Genomic DNA, 19548 nt, shown 5'->3' on the forward strand with positions numbered 1-19548 from the left:
CATTATTTTATTGCGTTATTCTCTTAAGTTATTGAATGTTGCCTAGACTTTTTCTGTTGACCTCATTTGATATTATTTCCTTTCTTCTTCACCTGCTCTTTCTAAGCCATTTCATGATTTCCAGTCCCTGTAAATGGATTCCTTTTCTCTTTCTCTCTCTTGTCTTCTCTGTTTTGCTTGAAGTTTATTTGGCATCTTAAGCAGTTGGGGACGCGGGTGGCACTGTGGTCTAAACCACTGCACCTCTTGGGCTTGCTGATCAGAAGGTTGGCAGTTCAAATCCCGGCGATGGAGTGAGCTTCCGTTGCTCTCTCCCAGCTCCTGCCAACATAGCAGTATGAAAGCACTCCAGTGCAAGTAGATAAACAGGTACCGCTGCGGCGGGAAGGTAAACAGTGTCTCTGTGCACCCTGGTTTCTGTCACAGTGTCCTGTTGTGCCAGAAGTGGTTTAGTCCTGCTGGCCACATGACCACATGCTGTCTGTTTTGGCCTGAAAGCGAGATGAGTGCTGCAACCCCATAGTCACCTTTGACTGGACTTAACCGTCCAGGGGTCCTTTACCTTTTACCTTTTCACCTAGCCCATTATATTAGAATTTGGGGGATTCAGTGGTTGAAGTAGCCAAGCCAGATTCTTGGTGAGTTATGGAGCCTAACGGGGTCATTAGTATTACAAAAGGAAGTAGCATTGTGCTAGAGGGCAAATGGGTGGGCATGGCTGGTAGGGAGAAGTACCATAGGTATAGTTGAGTTGTGTGAGCTGGGCTAGAAGTAGGCAGAAGACAGTGAGTGAGAGCCATGCTTGATTTCTGCTGAAATCCAAAGCTATGGTTATGAGGGAAGCAAGGCCCTCGAGGTGTTAATGCTGTGAACCCCTCCATCGTAGGCTCATGTTGTATATATGTGTGTCACGGTCCAGTCGGCGGGCGGTTGAAGCCCTGGCTGAGGATGTCAGGACCAGAGGCAAGATGGTGGTGTAGAAGCAGGAACAGGTGCAGGGCTGAGGGTCCAGCAGCAGGCAGCCGCAGGGTCAAGGAGCAAGGCAGAGGCAAAGGTCTGGGAGTCAAGGAGCAAGGTGTCGACAAGGCGAAGGTCCAAGGGTCGAGGATCAAGACGTCAGCAAGGCAAGGGTCCAAGGAGCAAGGATCAAGAGGCCAGATGCAACCAGGCAGGGATAGCATTGCTGTGGCAAAGAGCTGAAGGGAAATGCTGAGCTTTTATCCCTCCCAGCTCCTGCCACCAGGTGCAGTGAGTTATCAAGTGGCCTCACCTGAGTGGCCACTCCTTGCTTCTCCAGCACAAGCTGAGGCAGGCCCCAGTCCTGCAAAGCACTACAGGCCCCAGAGCCTGACGCCTGCCCATACTCCTGACAATGTGAAATAAACCATATATCATTAAGACACCACAATCTGCTGTGTCTCATTTTGAAGGAAACTCACACTGCTTGGAGATTGATGTGGTGGACAACAAACCATCTGATAACATTTGGGGGCTAAAGCATACTTTGGACATAAATAGCCTCTGCATGCTATTTGCATCTCATAAGTTTATAAGGAGTTGATGCCATGGTGCCAGATTCAAAACCACTTTCAAAGCCAACACGACTAACTTGCGCCTTTTAAATTTAGGGAAAGGGGAGCAGCAAATTGCACTTGGATGTTCAAATAGAGCAGTGTTTCTCCAACTTCGGTCTCTAGCAGTTTTTCAACTACAGCTCCCAAGTTGGCAAGGCCAGTGGTCAGGGATGATGGGAATTGTAGTTCAAAAACAGCTGGAGACCCAAGTTTGGGAAACACTGAAATAAAGCTTCCAACTTTACAAAGGGATTCAAACACAGAGCTGTCATCTTCCCTTTATTGATGAAATCCTCTTTGAAGTTCATGCAGATCTTGAACCGGAATGACAATGTTTTGATATTAAGACTTGGCCCTGAGAATGCTTTCAGATCCATGCTTATTTCTTCTTTTTCCTACAACCAATCAGCTACCTACCTCTGTTTAATCATTAGCATAATTCAACTGTGGAGAGGAAATTAATTAATGTTGAAGTAGTGTTATTGACCTAATGTCAAACTCTTATAGCCAACCTACATTAATTTAACAAAACCAATCAATTCTATTCATCTTATAGAAACAATAAATTACTGTATTTTCCCATCTATACCCCCATGTATTTTGGGGGACTCAGATTTAAGAAAATGGGGGGGGGTATCATTGTATAAGGTGCCCCCTAATTTTTGACATTATTTTAAAGGAAAAAAAACCTAGTCTTATACACAGAAAAATACGGTACATTTACTGTGCCATGCAAGTAGCCAGGATTTTTGTTGGGGGGGGGCAGAACCTCAGCTTTGTATTGATTTGTATTGCTTTTGATTGACGCCCCGCTGCCCACCTTTGGCTACATCCATGCTCTGTGCTTTCCAGGCTCAGATCCGTGCTGTAAAGCTCAGTGTCTGAGCGCTCTTTCTTTCACCCGAGAGCTTTCCCTGCAAAAACGGCAACTCGGGTTTCCCACGGATTGCTCTGATTTAGCAGCAAAGAGCATGTTTTCACAGGAAAAGCTCCAGAAAAAAAGAGCGTGCACACTTGGACATGTAGCTTTAAAGCGCAGACCATCCCTGGAAGGTGCGGAGGAAAGGTAAAGGTGGGAAAACCCTCTGTCTTAATGATTAACAAGGAGCTGAAACTATCCTGGCATCTCTTCACATGCATCCCTAGGAAGGGCCACAACGGTTGTTTTTGTTTTAAGGCAAAAGTTAGAGTCCCTCTTTCTCCTTTATATATATCACTCCCTGCCAACTTTATATGCACAGGAAAGCAGGCAAAAGAATGAGACTGGCCACACTGGCTGAACAAGCTGGTTCCTGGCTCATTTTCTTTTATGACTTCTCTTCTGCAGGCAATATGTGTAGGTGGCAGGGAGTTACTAATTGGGGAAAAGGTGTGCTGATTATATTCCAGCACCTTGGAATGCCACCCATTTTTTTTATCACACAGGTACTGGAGGCAGCTCAAAGAGAGGGAGACAATATTGTAATTATCTCAAGATTGTACTGGCTGGTGCTGCTCCCATCCCTTCCCCATTGGAGGAATAACCTGTTGCATTTGCTAGGAGCTATTGCAGAAGGAAAGGCAAGTGTGTGTACAGAGCAGAGACAGGTTGGTGAGCGAACTGCCTGAGAGCTATGCTGTGCAGGGAAAGCTCATATTCGGAGTGGTGGGCCACAGCAGCATAAGCTTTGGACACCTCAAGGAGGGGAGAGAGAAGACAGAACCAGTTTGCTTTTGGGGGGAATTCCACGGATGGCTTCACTATTCCAGCACCTGCGGGTGCTGCTGTGGAAGAACTGGCTGGGCATCAAACGGCAACCAGTAAGTATTTCAGAAATAATAATAAAATGAGAGAAAACCTTAGATTCTTTGCAGGTTCAGACTGAGAAATGGCTTGTGACACTGACAAAATAAATAAATAAAATTAAGGTGGAAGATATTTGCTGGTGGAAGGGCCCTGAGTAGGTATGTGGTGGTGTGTTATATTTTAGATCATGTTCAAAGGTGTGTTGCCTCAGAACAGAAGCAAAGCCTCAGTTGCCTTTATTTGGCATGCTCAAATTGCTGTGGATGTTTTGTTCCTTAATGGTGGTACTTCAGAGTGGATCACACCACTCTGGTTCCAGCTGTGATCCTGGTCTGGTCTACATCTGTAGCAGAATGAAGAGGCAACAAGTTGAAGTGTTGGAAAGGGCTGCTTGACTGTAGGCTGCAGGTGGTGGGGCACGGTTATGAATGCTCACGTTTGTTAAAAAGACCCTTTGCAAAGAGAAAACTAGCAGAGCAGTCAAAGGTCTGGGCAGGAATCTCGCTTCACTGGGCTGCTTGCCCTTTAAAAAAATGTAGGGGAATGGTCAAAGATTAGGTAAAGGTAAAGGGACCCCTGACCATCAGGTCCAGTCGTGTCCGACTCTGGGGTTGTGGCGCTCATCTCGCTCTATAGGCCGAGGGAGCCGGCGTTTGTCCGCAGACAGCTTCCGGGTCATGTGGCCAGCATGACAAAGCTGCTTCTGGCGAACCAGAGCAGCGCACGGAAACGGCGTTTACCTTCCCGCCGGAGCGGTCCCTATTTATCTACTTGCACTTTGATGTGCTTTCGAACTGCTAGGTGGGCAGGAGCTGGGACCGAGCAATGGGAACTCACCCCGTTGCAGGGATTCGAACCGCCAACCTTCTGATAAGCAAGCCCTAGGCTCTGTGGTTTAACCCACAGCGCCACCTGGGTCCCAGGTAATCAAAGATTACTTGTAGTCAGAAGTGATACAGACCATTCTGTCACCTGGGAATTATACCACCATATCCCATCTCTTTCTGCTGTATGTGTGCAGAGATCGACTAGGCTTGCCATGCTCCTTATGGAGCCAAAAGCTTGTTGAGGCCAATAAAGGAGCAACGCTTACCTACAGCCTCAGCTGGAGGAAAAGTTACAAAAGGAAGAAAAAAACCATCCCGAGGAATCAAGGTGGTCTGCCTTTCATTGGTTCATGATTTTTTAGTTTCCATTGCACCTGTTTTATAGGTATAGTAATACCTGTGTAGTCCTATACTTATTTAGTACTGTACCTATGCATCTACTTTCTGAGCAGGTGCTGCCCTGGACTTATTTTAGGAAAATTACTTCATAGCTGTACAAATTGGGATGCCAGGATTATGCAAAACTTTCTCGGTAATTTCCCTCAAGAAGCTTGGCAGTTTGTGAGCATTTGTGTCATACAATGTGATGACAACTAAGCATTAAAATCTACTTCCTGAGTGGTAGTTTAATGTAGTGAGATATGTTAAAATTTAAAACCATTTCAGCGGGTATCTGTCTGCTTTTTTTATTTTGGGAGAATGCTAGGAGACTTTCAGCTCCATATTCCCTGATTTTCATCCAATGAACACTGCCCTTTTTATTTAAAATCTTTCTCCCCTGTCAAATGTTAATGTGTATCAAAGTCCTTTTACAAAACTTTCCCCTCAGTACTCTGCCATCTGAAGGCTTAAAAAAACCCCATCTCTTCTATAACCTCCCCCCCCCCCCCACTGGATTGTTGCTTGTGATATTTGTTGGTCCTAATGTTGCCACTTAAATATATGACAGTCGGTTATATCGAAGAGTCTTTCATCTGCGGTGGTTTGACTGCTTCACCTCTTCCCTTTGGGGATTCTGACTCAATGGGACAGATACAATGAGCAGGCAGGTGGAGGGATGTGCCAAGGCAGGAATTCTGAGAGCTTTTCTTTTTCCTATTCCCCACCCCACCCCAGCTTCAGACAGCTAGATGCCTCCGGGAAGATAAGCCAACATGAATTACACCAAACTCCGTTCAAGGGTGGGGCTGCTGGTGGCTGAGACGGCTTCAGCCCGGCAGAGGGAAGGCAAGCCTTTAAAATAGAGTTTGCATTACACCACCACCTTTGGGTGGGCGGGCAGGACAACCCATCTCTCAGACATCTGACATCACAATGACATCAGGATTAATAGGTGTTGAACAGTGTTCTGGCCTGGTGGACCAAAAGGGCTCTCCACTCCTGTTCTCTATGGATCACCTTCTTCCACATGTTCCTTTCTGAATGCTGAGTCCATCATCTGAGCCCTGCTCCAGATTCCTAGGCTGTCCAAGGAATAAAATTTACTATTGTCGCCTTGGTTAACAATACACCATTTGGAATGCCCTCCTGGTTGAGATTCATGAAGACATGATAGTTTATGTCTTGTTTAATAATATATTTATTTCATAAAAATTTATATACCACATGACTGTAGAAAGAAACCTCAAATTGGTTTATAAAAAAGACAACACAATAAAATTACCAGTTAAAAAGTTACAGCTGTAATTTAAAACATAAAAAGATAAAGGGACCCCTGACCATTAGGTCCAGTCGCGGATGACTCTGGGGTTGTGACACTCATCTCACATTATGGGCCGAGGCAGCCGGCGTTTGTCTGCAGGCAGCTTCTGGGTTATGTGGCGAGCATGACTAAGCTGCTTCTGGTGAACCAGAGCAGTGCACGGAAATGCTGTTTACCTTCCTGCCGGAGCAGTACCTACTTGTACTTTGACGTGCTTTCGAACTGCTAGGTTGGCAGGAGCTGGAACCGTGCAATGGGAGCTCACCCCATCGCGGGGGTTCGAACTGCTGACCTTCTGATCTGCAAGCCCTAGGCTCTGTGGTTTAACCCTACCTGTGGGTTATATACAGGAACATACAGGAAGTTAAAACCACACTAGAATAGCCCGAAACAAACTTTCTAAGCATCTGGGTAGGTTTGTCCAAATAAGAATGTCTTCAGCAGGCACCAAAAGAATACAGTGCCTGCCTGATATCAATAGGCAGGGAGTTCCAAAGTGTTGATGCTGCCACACGAAACAATTGAATACTTACAGATGCAGAATGGGTACTATGTGGCACCTGTAAACATGCCAATTTCACTGACTGAGGAGGTCGACTGGGCACATGTGGGGTAAGGCAATGTCGTAGGTAAATTGGTCCCAAGTTGTTAAGGGCCTGACAGCAAATCAGTAACCAGTGGAGAAGGCTGTCAGCTGAAGAATTTTTACTGTTGCGATTATGTTTCCTTTGTGTGTTTTTTTTGCCTTCATTTGTTGCTTTGTTGGCTTTTGGTTATATGAATTGCTGCTTTTGCTGATTTTTTTTAATTAATGGTTGTTTAATATACAGTACATTATTTTGTGGATTTGATTTAATTATATTGCTTTAAGCCACTTTGAACTTCTTTTGGGTAAGGGGCGTATAAGTTTGCACACATACAGGCCTTGTTCTGTGCCCAATAAATACAGGGTGCCTTTGCCTGGCGGTGTTGTGGCCCATAGGTTTTGCCCAGTATCCTCTCTGAATGATGTCCTATGAGACCTTGCAAAGGGGAGGTGAAAGCTTATATACTGTAAGGCTGCTTCCCCTGGGCTAGAGCCTTGTTGCACAGGGTCAACATAGTATTGGGGGGCCCCATAAGGGGTCTGAGGGGAGGATTGGCCATGGCAACCCCAAGTTTGGGTTGGGATATCTGCACCCTGTTTGCCCAGTGAAACCTTGTTGCTTGGCTTCCACCATGGCAAGGTTCAACACTGGCCAACTCCCATGGAATGGGTTTGGGATGGTCCAAACTTGGTGGACCCGTTCCTTCAATGGAATGATGAACTAATCCTAGAACCCAATGCCATGCCAACCGTTACCCTGCCTGCTTCTGTCAATAAATATTTGGCCTGATTTCATCCTAGTTTTGTTATTTTGCTGGTCTCATGGCCTGCCTGGGCAATTAGGAATATTTTGGTTTTTGAACCCGAGGCTTCTTTCAATGTCTATATAAAAACGTCTCAATGCCCATCTGCACGGCCGCCTCTAGGCCCGGGTCCGGTAGCGCGGGGCACCAGGGCGCCAGGCCACCAGGGGCGTCGCTGCACCCACTGTGCCCGCGGAGAGGCGCGGTGGAGGTGGCCCCAGGCGTGCCTCTCAGCTTTCAGCAGCTTCAGGCCGCTCTCCGGAGGCGCGCGGGTCTGGAGCCGCCTCCGCCGCGCGCAGGGGCGTCGCAACAGGGGGCGGGCAGCGCCCCCTGGCCCAGGGCCGGCCCTATGGCCAGGCTGGGTGGAGCAGGGCGCTGGCTCTTCAGGCGGCAGCTGCGCTGCACGCTGCACCCGCCCACCCGCCATGCTGGGAAACGGGGCGGGGGCGGGGGGGCGCCGGAGGGCTCCGTTGCACCAGGGTGCCAGGTATGCTGAAGACAGCCCTGCCCATCTGAGCCAATTTTTGAGCATTTTCAGACGTGAGCCTTGGCTAGCCTTTGAGCCTCCCCACTATTTATATAAATATGCAATAACTGCTGGTGGAGAAGAGAAGCATTTGTAATGGTAATGACCATTCTAGCTAGTGTAGGCTTTATGCTTCCGTTACAAAACCATTTGATGGGGGAAGCTGCTTTAAACCTCATGTTAAAACACCCTGTGACGCAGAGATTGAAATACAGGTAGAACACAGTGCGAGAAGCAGGCATTTGTGTATGTTTGGATACCATGGAGTGCCATTTTGAAAAAAGATGGCAGGCCGAACCTTTCAGAACTGTACTGATTTCAACCATTGATTTCACAGCAGCACCTAACTTTGTGTTTCTTAGAATTCCTGAGCAGTGTCAGGTACGAGTCTGCTAGGGGTGCAATTAAAGTAAAAATAACCAGATCTTCAGTTACTACATAAATAAGTATCCTTTTTAAGATTTATAAAAATCACACATTGCTATGCCCACTAATTCTTACTACCTGTTTTCAGATTTGATACTCATTCTAATCTGTAGCAGAAAACCATTTGGTTGGTATAGGGATGGGGAACCTGTGGCTCTCTAGATGTTGCTGAACTCGTAACTCTCCTCGCTGCCAATTAGTAAGTTACTGGCTGGGGAAGGTGGGAGTTGTAGAAGAGTTCATGCCTGGGGACATTGGATGGAAATTGTGTGCAAATTCCTTTGATGTTTTAAGCCCTTGTGCCTTCAGGTGAACATCTGAACAGGGCTGCTGCGTCACATGTAGTACTAGAGTCCTTAAACGTCAGCACATGTACTTTTATAGGGCAACTTTTATTTTAACACTATGCTTCATCTTACTGTCTTCATGATCTCAGTAAGTTGGGTGAAAAAGGATTCCATTCTATGAACCAGCAGCTGCAGTACTGCTGCCCAATCTAATCGTCAGGCATGGCTGCCAGCTGTTTCGCACCCCAGAGCGATTGTTGGCCTTTGTGTGCCATGTCTGCTCTGCTATCCAGTGGGGTGGGGGCTGGAGGAAGTGGCTCTGTAGCAGTGTTGTTATTGATTTTATAAGGCTGCAGTTTCCTGCAAGCCATCCTGATTGCATCACCTACCCAATTAAGTGAATCTAGAGCTGTTTCTATGATTTAAGCTAACACTGAGAGCAGAAAAATTCCCTGCATGGTTAGTTTCATCACTATGCTGCCTGTTCAGGTAGGCTTTTAATGTTTAATTTTTAATGTTTAATAGATTATTGTGTTTTATTCTTCTGTTGGAGACTGCCCAGAGTGGCTGGGGAGACCCGGCCAGATGGGCAGGGTATAAATAATAAATTATTATTATTATTATTATTATTATTATTATTATTATTATTATTATTATTCCCACTGTCAAACCACATCCATATTGCAACTTTTATATAATTCACCACTTTCTGAATAGTTTTCCGGGGCACTGAGACAAAGTCCCATATTACTGAGCATTACTGAGCAAGTGACTTTTTTTAATAAAAAAAATGCATATAAGAGCTCAAATGTTAGATTGTATTAATCATACTGGATAAATTGTAAAGTTTCCCTGTTGTGTGATTGGTTGGTTATTCATTTGTGCTGTGTGTTTCAATCAAAATGGGTCCTATGACCATAATGAAGACAAGGAAGCAGTGGGGTCACTTAGAGGAGAAGATGGTGAAATACGAACAGGGGACAGAGAAAGGGCAGAACTCCTCAATGCCTTCTTTGCCTCAGTCTTCTCCAAAAAAGAAAACAATGCCCGACCTGAAGAATATGGAGCAGATGATTCAGCAGGGGAAGCACAGCCCAGAATAAGTAAGGAACACAGCCCAGAACAAGTAAGGAATACAAGTACAAGAATACTTGGCTAGTTTAGATGTATTCAAGTCTCCAGGGCCAAATGAACTACATCCAAGAGTATTAAAATAACTGGCAGAGGTGATTTCCGAACCACTGGCAGTAATCTTTGAGAATTCCTGGAGAACAGGTGAAGTCCCAGCAGACTGGAGGAGGGCAAATGTTGTCCCTATTTTCAAAAAGGGGGAAAGAGAGGACCCAAACAATTACCGCCCAGTCAGCCTGACATCAATACCAGGAAAGATTCTAGAGCAGATTATTTAGCAAACGGTCTGCGAGCACCTAGAAAGGAATGCTGTGATCACTACAAGTCAGCATGGGCTTCTGAAAAATAAGTCATGTCAGACTAATTTGATCTCATTTTTGACAGAATTACAAGCCTGGTAGATGAAGGGAATGCTGTGGATATAGCCTATCTTGATTTCAGCAAGGCCTTTGACAAGGTGCCCCATGATACTCTTGTAAAGAAGCTGGTAAAATGCAGGCTAGACAATGCTACCATTCAGTGGATTTGTAACTGGCTGACTGACCGAACCCAAAGGGTGCTCATCAATGGCTCATCTTAATCCTGGAGAGAAGTGACTAGTGGGGTGCCACAGGGTTCTGTCTTGGGCCCAGTCTTATTCAACATCTTAATGACTTGGATGATGGGCTTGAGGGCATCCTGAACAAGTTTGCAGATGACACCAAATTGGAAGGGGTGGCTAATACCCCAGAGGACAGGATCACACTTCAAAATGATCTTAACAGATTAGACAACTGGGCCAAAGCAAACAAGATGAATTTTAACAAGGAGAAATGTAAGGTACTACACTTGGGCAAAAAAGAAAGAAAAAAGAAAGAAAGGCACAAATACAGGATGGGTGACACCTGGCTTGAGAGCAGTACATGTGAAAAGGATCTAGGAGTCTTGGTAGACCACAAACTTGACATGAGTCAACAGTGTGATGCAGCAGCTAAAAAAGCCAATGCAATTCTGGGTTGCATCAATAGGAGTATAGCATCTAGATCAAGGGAAGTAATAGTACCACTGTATTCCACTCTGGTCAGACCTCACCTGGAGTATTGTGTCCAGTTCTGGGCACCACAGTTCAAGAAGGATACTGACAAGCTGGAATGTGTCCAGAGGAGGGCAACCAAAATGGTCAAAGGCCTGGAAATGATGCCTTATGAGGAATGGCTTAGGGAGCTGGGTATGTTTAGCCTGGAAAAGAGAAGGTTAAGGGGTGATATGATAGCCATGTAGAAATATATAAAAGGATGTCATATAGAAGAGGGTGAAAGGTTGTTTTCTGCTGCTCCAGAGAAGCGGACACGGAGCAATGGATTCAAACTACAAGAAAGAAGATTCCACCTAAACATTAGGAAGAACTTCCTGACAGTAAGAGCTGTTTGGCAGTGGGATTTGCTGCCAAGGAGTGTGGTGGAGTCTCTTTCTTTGGAGGTCTTTAAGCGGAGGCTTGACAGCCAACTGGCAAGAATGCTTTGATGGTGTTTCCTGCTTGGCAGGGGGTTGGACTGGATGGCCCTTGTGGTCTCTTCCAACTCTGTGATTCTATGATTCTGTGATTTATTATTTTCCTTAGAATACCTGTGCCTTAAAACATTTTCCATGTTTTTTAATTTGTCGATTTCCCCTTCATTGAGCATGTATGACAATATAAACCAATAAAAGAGTAAAATGTAGAGTTGTTTGAGCATAAAGCAACATCCGAACTCTGGGGAGGTTCCTCCTCAAGCGAAACAACATGCTTTCTAGCCAACGGACAAGCAGAAATGTGGACAAGCCCCTAGTGGCACATTTTGCTGCAACTGGCCAACAAAGCGCAACTGGGATGGTCAAGGAAGGGAGTCCAATTCCCTCTTCCCTCCCTTTGGCGGTCTTTCAGAACGGGCATGAAAAAAGCACCCGAAAGGCCGTCACATTTTCAGTGGGGACAAAAGGGTTCCCATAAAGCTCCCTGCCACCCTGCTTTGTTTAACTCAGTACCAGTAAGACTGGGGTGGAATTCCTGAGTTAGACTGGGTTGCTATGTATTAAGTTGGGTGCCTCCTTCCCTCTCTGCCAAGTGGTGGCAAAACTCTATGGGGTTCCAGGCACTCACCCAAGGTCTGTATTCCTTTGGAGAATTGAGGCACAGTGGAGACCATCGTAGCTTTAAGAAATATGGTTTATTCATCTATTTACACCTTCATTCTGCATGAAGTGAGTCCAGATCTTACAGCATGAGGAGCTTGTCCCCCACAACAGGGCAGCCATGGAGTCTGGCATCTCTCCCAGCCAGCCTTCAGCCAGCCTGCCCAAGATGAACCCCAGTCTTTATTCTTCCTTCTTCTTCCCATGATACCCTGCTAAAAATTCTCTTTTCACCTCACACCCAGTTACCCTACTAGCCTTCCAAAGCAATGGCTCCCAATGGCCCTGTATTGTTTCTTAATGGCCCTAGCTTGGCCAAGTCATTTTGCATAGACTAGCCCAGGAATTCATCTGCAGCTTATATTTCCCCCTTCACACGCCAACTAATCAAAATCCTATCATTTATTAATTTCTAGGGGTTTTTTTTTTGTTCCCCTCCCAAATCTATAACATGTCATGTCATGTCAAAGTCTGGTGGATTCTTTGAAACAAAATAAATCTCTTGGCTGATTCGTTGTTTTTGTAAATTAAGGCCAGATTGCAAGAGATCTTTCACTACTTTCTTCCCTTATCGGTGAAGTTCATTTATCTCTTAATTGGAAAGTCATCTGGTATCCAAAGAAACAAAATGTAACTTCTAGTTTGTACAGGGTGCCAGAGAACCATGAGTTTCCAGTTTGCACAAGTCAGTTAGCCCATTGTATGAAGAAAGCTAAAACTACCACTAGGACAGGTTACAGGTAGGTAGCCGTGTTGGTCTGGATCGAAGTAAAATAAAAAAATTCCTTCAGTAGCACCTTAAAGACCAACTAAGTTTTTATTTTGGTATGAGCTTTCGTGTGCATGCACACTTCTTCAGACAATTATTTCCCATAATTCCCTTGGCCTTTCCTCGATATATGGCCTATGGCAGGCGTTGGCAAACTCCGTCTCTCCAGATGTTTGGACTACAGTTCCCATCATCCCTAGCTAACAGGACCAGTGGTCAGGGGTGATGGGAATTGTAGTCCCAAACATCTGGAGGGCCGGAGTTTGCCCATGCCTGGCCTATGGCTCAAGTTTTAACTGCTTTAGAAACAAGGATATTTTCAAGCTCCCAGTTTCCAGTTACACCTAGTTTTATAGATGCTAAAATCTTGTAAAATTTTAGAAAACCACCTGAGAAGCAAAGGATTGGAATAAAGTGCACCCAACCAAAGGAAAGAGACAGCTATGCCACCCAAAAAGACACATTTGGGAACTAATATACAAGCTGTAATTAACTGTGATATGAGCTTAAGCTTTGAGCTGGAGACTCGTGGTTTATTGCTTCAGTACATAAGTGAAGCATGAGTAGTACCAACTAGCAGCCATCTACGTTTGCAATATGGGGGTGTAATAATGCTGTTCTACTTTACATGGATATTGTAAAAATAACTGAGAAAATGTGCACAAAGTTCATTTACTGTGAAGATGCACAGTTTAAATATTATTGTTGTTGCCATAATAAGTATGGAAGAAAGGGGTGTTTTTGATCCATTGCAAGTGAATTGAAGCTGCTTCAGTGGCCCGCTCAAGCGACTCTTTCCAGGAGCTTCCACTTCTTTTTCTATGAATGTTGCTTAACAGTTCTGTATCATTTTCAGAGACATTTTTCTGCCTATATGAAATCAGTTTGCATTGCTTGTAGTTCCCTGTGACCCCCCCTCCCAAAAAAGAGGCCCAGGAGTTGATTTGCCGTATGCTGGTGTAAATTAAATAAGAATTACTTGCAGGCTGTGTAGCAATACAGTGGTACCTTGACTTACGAATGACTCAACAACCGAATTTTTCGACTTGCGAATGGGGCAAATGGCCGTACGCTTACGAATTTCTCGACATCCGAACGGAAACCGCGGTGGTTTTCGATAGGGTTTTTTCGACTTACGAATTTTTAGATGGGGTTGCTTCGACTTACGAATTTTTCTGTTTCCAATGCATTCCCATGGGAAACTGCGTTTCCAATGTCGCTTTTCGATTTACGAATTTTTCGACCTACGAAGGTGACTTCGGAACGGATTAAATTCGTAAGTCGAGGCACCACTGTATAAGAGAATATGGGATTTTCACTGAGCCTTTAACTGTTCAATTAGGATAATATCTCAAAAACTATTATAGAATTAGTTTAAAATTTACCTGTGCTTTCAAGGATTGAGACTGCCTGGGGAACCTTCTATGGAAGCCTGGCTTATTTGAGCCTAGAATGAACTTAGTTCACTTATTTATTTTACCATTTGATTTATATACTGCCCTTCATCACAAGCTCTCAGGGAAGTTCACAGAATAAAATACAAGGTAAAAACACAAGTAAATAGTTAAAAGAAAACCAACAAAACAATAAAGCCCCTAAAACACATTTAAAGGGCTGTAGAATATTAATCAGCCCAAGGCCAGGTTGAAGAGGAACTAGGACTTTAGGAAGCAGGGCCGGCTCTATGGGCAGGCTGGGTGGCGCAGGGCGCCACGGAGGGCGCCACGGAGCCTGCCTGCCCGCTCGCCGGCCGCTCCGCTGCGCAGCAAGCCCGCCCACCCGTCACGCAGCAGCGCCCTTGGCGACTGCGCTGCGCGTTGAGCCCGCCCACCCGTCGCGCTGGAAAATGGGGCGGCGGGGGGCGGCGGAGGGATCCGTCGCACCACAGCGCCAAAGGTGCTTAAGACGGCCCTGTTAGGAAGATATGTTTCACTGAGTCAGACCATTCAGGGCCAGCCCACCCAAGAGGCCTTAGGCAGCAGGATCCACAAGAGCAATAGCGCCAGCCAGTGGTGGAGAAAGAGGGGGGCGGTCTGCCCCAGATGTCATCCCTGGGTGTGTGTGACATAGCTGCCCCGCCCATAGCTGCCAAGTTTTCCCTTTTCTCGCGAGGAAGCCTATTCAGCATAAGGGAAAATCCCTTTAAAAAAGGGATAACTTGGCAGCTATGGCCCCGCCCCCCTGGGACTCTCGCCGCTCGCTGCTTGGGTGGCATCCCCCTGGGATGCTCGCCACTCGCCGCAGGTGGTGCCACTGCAGGCAGCTAGCCCCACCCCTGTGCACCGCTCCGGGGGCCGCAGCAGCTAGCTCCTCCTCTGGCTCCTTGGCAGTGCCTCCCCACCCTGCTTGCCACCTCTACAGTGGCCTCTTGGCGAATAGGAGGCTCAGCCCTATGGGGCTGCTGTCTGGGGTCTCCTGGGGTCTGCACCTCCCCAATGTGTTTCACAGCAGGCCCCTTTCAGCCCTGCAACAGTCTTTGACTCCCACTTCAACCATCGGTAAAGGTTGTTTCGATTCCCCCCCCTTGTTCCTGATGTAGATCTACACTCACCCCTTCTTCCCTTGTGGTGGCAGCAGGGGGAGGCGCCATTTTGTGGTTCGCCTCAGGTGCCAAAATGGCTTGGGCTGGCCCTGAGACTATTGGTCCATCTAGCCAAGAATGATCTACAGCCACTGACTGGCAGTGGTCACTCAACGCTTCAGAGAGAACTTTTTCTTTCTATCTGGAGATGCCAAGGACTGAACGCGGGATTTCTCTCTGCAAGGCAGATTCCCTAGCACTGAAGGCTAGGACAAGTATGACCACAAACAAATAAGGTTTATAGTGATTATTTGTGAAATGTTGTTGCATTGTATTCTGGTAGAAGGAGAATTGGAAAGCTGATGCTTTATATACAGTATTGGTATGTGTGTGAGTTGCTTTGTTGAACAGATTTTCCTTTTATGCTACTGACATACACTTTTAACCATTTAACAAGGATTCAAACTGCCCCTGCTTCTCTCTCATAGGTTTGGTCACTCACATTAATTGCATGGCCTGTGTTTTTATTCATCCTTATGGCCATCATACGAACCAGATTTCCTCCAGAAGCCCAGCCAAACTGTGAGTAACTTGATCTCCCTTTAAAGATTGATATGGGATTTGTATTGTTATAGAAAAGGCTCTTAGGTCCTTTACTTCTAGAAGCTTTAGCTATTTGAAGATAACTATCATTTCTCCTCTCAATCTCCTCTTTTCTGGGCTAAACATACTCTGGGAAGAAAATGCTTTTAATAGTTTCTTAGATACCATTGTCCCAGAAGGGTGTTTTCTGTCCACTGCCCCTGTTTGTGAGAAAATCAACCTCTCCCCAATCTGCCTATTATTAGCAAAGTTACCGGTAGGTGCCCAATTTTGTGTGGTGGTTTTGTCAATGGAAGCTTCATGCACCGATTCTAAGCATAATTTGGGAAGTGTAGAGGTGCCACACCCTCTCTTTTGAGATGACCCCGGCATGTGTGTGAAATCAAAAATGCTTAAGAGATAATATGAATTTACTATATTCAAAGTCAGGTTGGTATAACCTGTTTGCTGGTTTCTTCAGCATCATCTTTCTTTCTCTCTTTCAATTACGCTCACATAGAGCAAGCTATTTATTTTGCAGGCTCACCTAGAATTGTAGGAACAAGGAACAGTGCCTGTAGCAGCATGAAACTAGTTGAACAAGATCCTTCTCCTGTTAGCTAATAGTTTCTGGTCTCTGCATGATATTAAAAAAAGGAAAAGAATTAGCAATTGTGAAATTCAATATTGAAATAAAACACTGTACCAGAATATTTTTCTAACTAACCCTACACTTAATCCAAACTACCATTGTAGAACTTAGTCTCAATGGTCACTGAGGACACTTCCAGAATTAGCTGCAGTTGGGGAGTTTAACAGGGACAAATAAACTGCATGGCTACAGTTCATCTTTAAGGGCTCAGAACCCACGATAGTCTGGCAATTTCCAGCTAATCACAGCCATGACAGGTTTGACATCTTCTGGAGCAGAGGAAGATGGTTATGTAGAGTGAAATTTTCCCATCTTATTAGAAAGAATTGGACTGTGGACTTCATGTCTTTGCTTACCAGAGATGGAGGGCTGGGTAATCTTAAAATAATAAACTGGGGGTAGTATAACTGCACCATGGCGAGTGTCTAAATTTGATGGGGCAGGGAGAGGAGCTACTTAATCCTTTTCCATTGGACATTTGTCTGCTAAAAACCCTTCCCAGCTGCTTTGCTCCCTGGAGGAGGGGGGGGGAAGCAATGCATACTTGGGATGTTGTGGAATCAGTGCTGCTCATGCACACAAGCTTTTCTTGCAGTGACCAAATGGTGTTGTCACCAAAATGCCATTCTGCACTACACTTTTTGTATGTTTAATTCAGATTACGCCTTACTGTGGGGATCCAATCAGGAGAAATAGTCATTGTATATCTACGGTAACCACTAATGTGGAAGCTCATTAGAACATTTTTGGAAGGGTGGTGGTGGTTTGCCATGTGTGTGCTGGTGTTTCAGTTGGTGGCTTCTCATGCCCGTACCCTTACTTCCATTTGCTCCTCACCTGAGCACGACTTAGTCATTTTATCTCAGCAGCAACCAATAACACTCCTCTCTCAATTTCCACTGTTTGCTAGACATTCGTAACCAACAACCCAGCTCAGCAGATCTCCAATCAGTAAAGTAGAGGATTACCTTGGAAACTGCAACTGCAGTATTCCTAATGTTTCTAGACATGACCAGCCTCCTTGTCCTCCCCAAAACAAACTCAAATAGGTTGTACTATGAACCAAGAAGGCATCTACATATTTTGGAGATCCCACACCTCTTACCTAGAGGGCCAGAGTCATTCATGTTGTCTATGCTTGCAGAAGATAGCCAGGTCGCACCTGCTGATTTTTTGCTTCAGGCAACTAACCCTCAGCTTGGTGTACTGCCCCTCCCACACCATCTAAATGGAGATTTTGGAGTCAATGTGTATTTTATATACATTCTACAAGTGACAGAGTAATATGCTTCCCTTGCAACATTCACACATAAAATAGTGTCGTGAATCAAAGCATCTTCCTACTAACTTGATTTGCAGCTGTGCTTAGGACTTGCATTTCATTCTCCTAACTATACAGTGCCCTGTCAACACATTTCCACCATATTGAACCTTGTCTTCTAGAGCTGCTTTGCACATTGTATTTTGCTCCCGACTTCTGTGGGCAAAAGCAGTAACATTCCAGTGGACAACCATTAAAATGCACAATGTATTTCCTTAAGCTGATGCCTCTTCTTGCAATAAATAAAGAATATGATCAACAATGGCATTTTAAACTGCATATCACTATTTGGTAAACTCTGCCACAACAGCAGTCTGAATGCTATGTAATGCAATACAAAGACCTTGCTCTTTATGAAGAAGTAAATCTGTGCCTAGGCTATACCAGCTTACAGGTCTACACATAGAAAACTACCATGTATTTAAAGAGATACAGTAAAGAGTAAATTTCCAAATAATAATAATAATAATTATAATAATAATTTTTTTATACCCCGCCCATCTGGCTGGGTTTCCCCAGCCACTCTGGGCGGCTTCCAACAGAATATTAAAATACAATAATCTATTAAACATTAAAAGCTTCCCTAAATGGGGCTGCCTTCAGATGTCCTCTAAAAGTCTGGTAGTTGTTCTTATCTTTGACATCTGGTGGGAGGGCGTTCCACAGGGCAGGTGCCACTACTGAGAAGGCCCTCTGCCTGGTTCCCTGTAGCTTTGCTTCTCGCAGTGATGGAACCGCAAGAAGGCCCTAGGCGCTGGACCTCAGTGTCCGGGCAGAATGATGGGGGTGGAGACGCTCCTTCAGGTATACTGGACCGAGGCTGTTTAGGGCTTTAAAGCTCAGCACCAACACTTTGAAATGTGCTCGGAAACGTACTGGGAGCCAATGTAGATTTTTCAAGATCTTTTCAAGTTATGTGGTCTCAACGGCCGCTCCCAGTCACCAGTCTAGCTGCCGCATTCTGGATTAGTTGTAGTTTCCAGGTCACCTTCAAAGGTAGCCCCACATAGAGCACATTGCAGTCCAAGCGAGAGATAACTAGAGCAGTCCAAGCGAGAGATAACTAGAGCATGCACCACTCTGGTGAGACAGTTTGCGGGCAGGTAGGGTCTCAGCCTGCGTACCAGATGGAGCTGATAAACAGCTGCCCTGGACACAGAATTGACCTGCTCCTCCATGGACAGCTGTGAGTCCAAAATGACTCTCAGGCTGCGCACCTGGTCCTTCAGGGACACAGTTACCCCATTCAGGACCAGGGAGTCCTCCACACCTGCCTGCCTCCTGTCCCCCACAAACAGTACTTCTGTCTTGTCAGGATTCAACCTCAATCTGTTAGCAACCATCCATCCTCCAACCACCTCCAGACACTCACATAGGACCTTCACCACCTTCACTGGTTCTGAGAGGTAGAGCTGGGTATCATCCACATACTGATGAAGACCCAGCCCAAATCCCCTGATGATGTCTCCCAGCAGCTGCATGTAGATGTTAAAAAGCATGGGGGAGAGGACAGAACCATGAGGCACCCCACAAGTGAGAGCCCAGCGGTCTGAACACTCCCCCCCACTTTCTGAACACAGCCCAGGAGGAAGGAGCGGAACCACTGTATGACAGTGCCCCCAGCTCCCAACCCCTCTAGACGGTCTAGAAGGATGTTATGGTCGATGGTGTCAAAAGCCGCTGAGAGATCCGGCAGAACTAGGAAACAGCTCTCACCTTTGTACCTAGCCCACTGGAGATCATAGACCAGTGCAATCAAGGCAGTTTCAGTCCCATAATGAGGCCTGAATCCTGACTGGAAGGGATCCAAATGGTCCGCTTCTTCCAGGCGTGCCTGGAGTTGTTCAGCAACCACTTGCTCAATCACCTTGCCAAAGAATGGAAGATTTGAGACTGGGCAATAG

General features: G+C 45.6%; 1 protein-coding gene across 1 annotated transcript in view; it reads left to right on the top strand.

Moving 5' to 3' along the window:
- Positions 1-3045: 3045 nt before the first annotated feature.
- The window catches only part of ABCA12 (ATP binding cassette subfamily A member 12), a 142762-nt gene continuing 126259 nt past the window's right edge, over positions 3046-19548 (top strand). The window contains exons 1-2 of the mRNA XM_035138968.3: positions 3046-3374; positions 15578-15671. Of these exons, the coding sequence (XP_034994859.1) occupies positions 3306-3374; positions 15578-15671 (163 nt within the window). The 5' untranslated portion in view covers positions 3046-3305. The remainder of the gene's footprint in view (positions 3375-15577; positions 15672-19548) is intronic.

The sequence above is a fragment of the Zootoca vivipara genome, chromosome 1 (assembly GCF_965207765.1).
Source record: "Zootoca vivipara chromosome 1, rZooViv2.hap1.1, whole genome shotgun sequence".
NCBI lineage: Eukaryota > Metazoa > Chordata > Lepidosauria > Squamata > Lacertidae > Zootoca > Zootoca vivipara.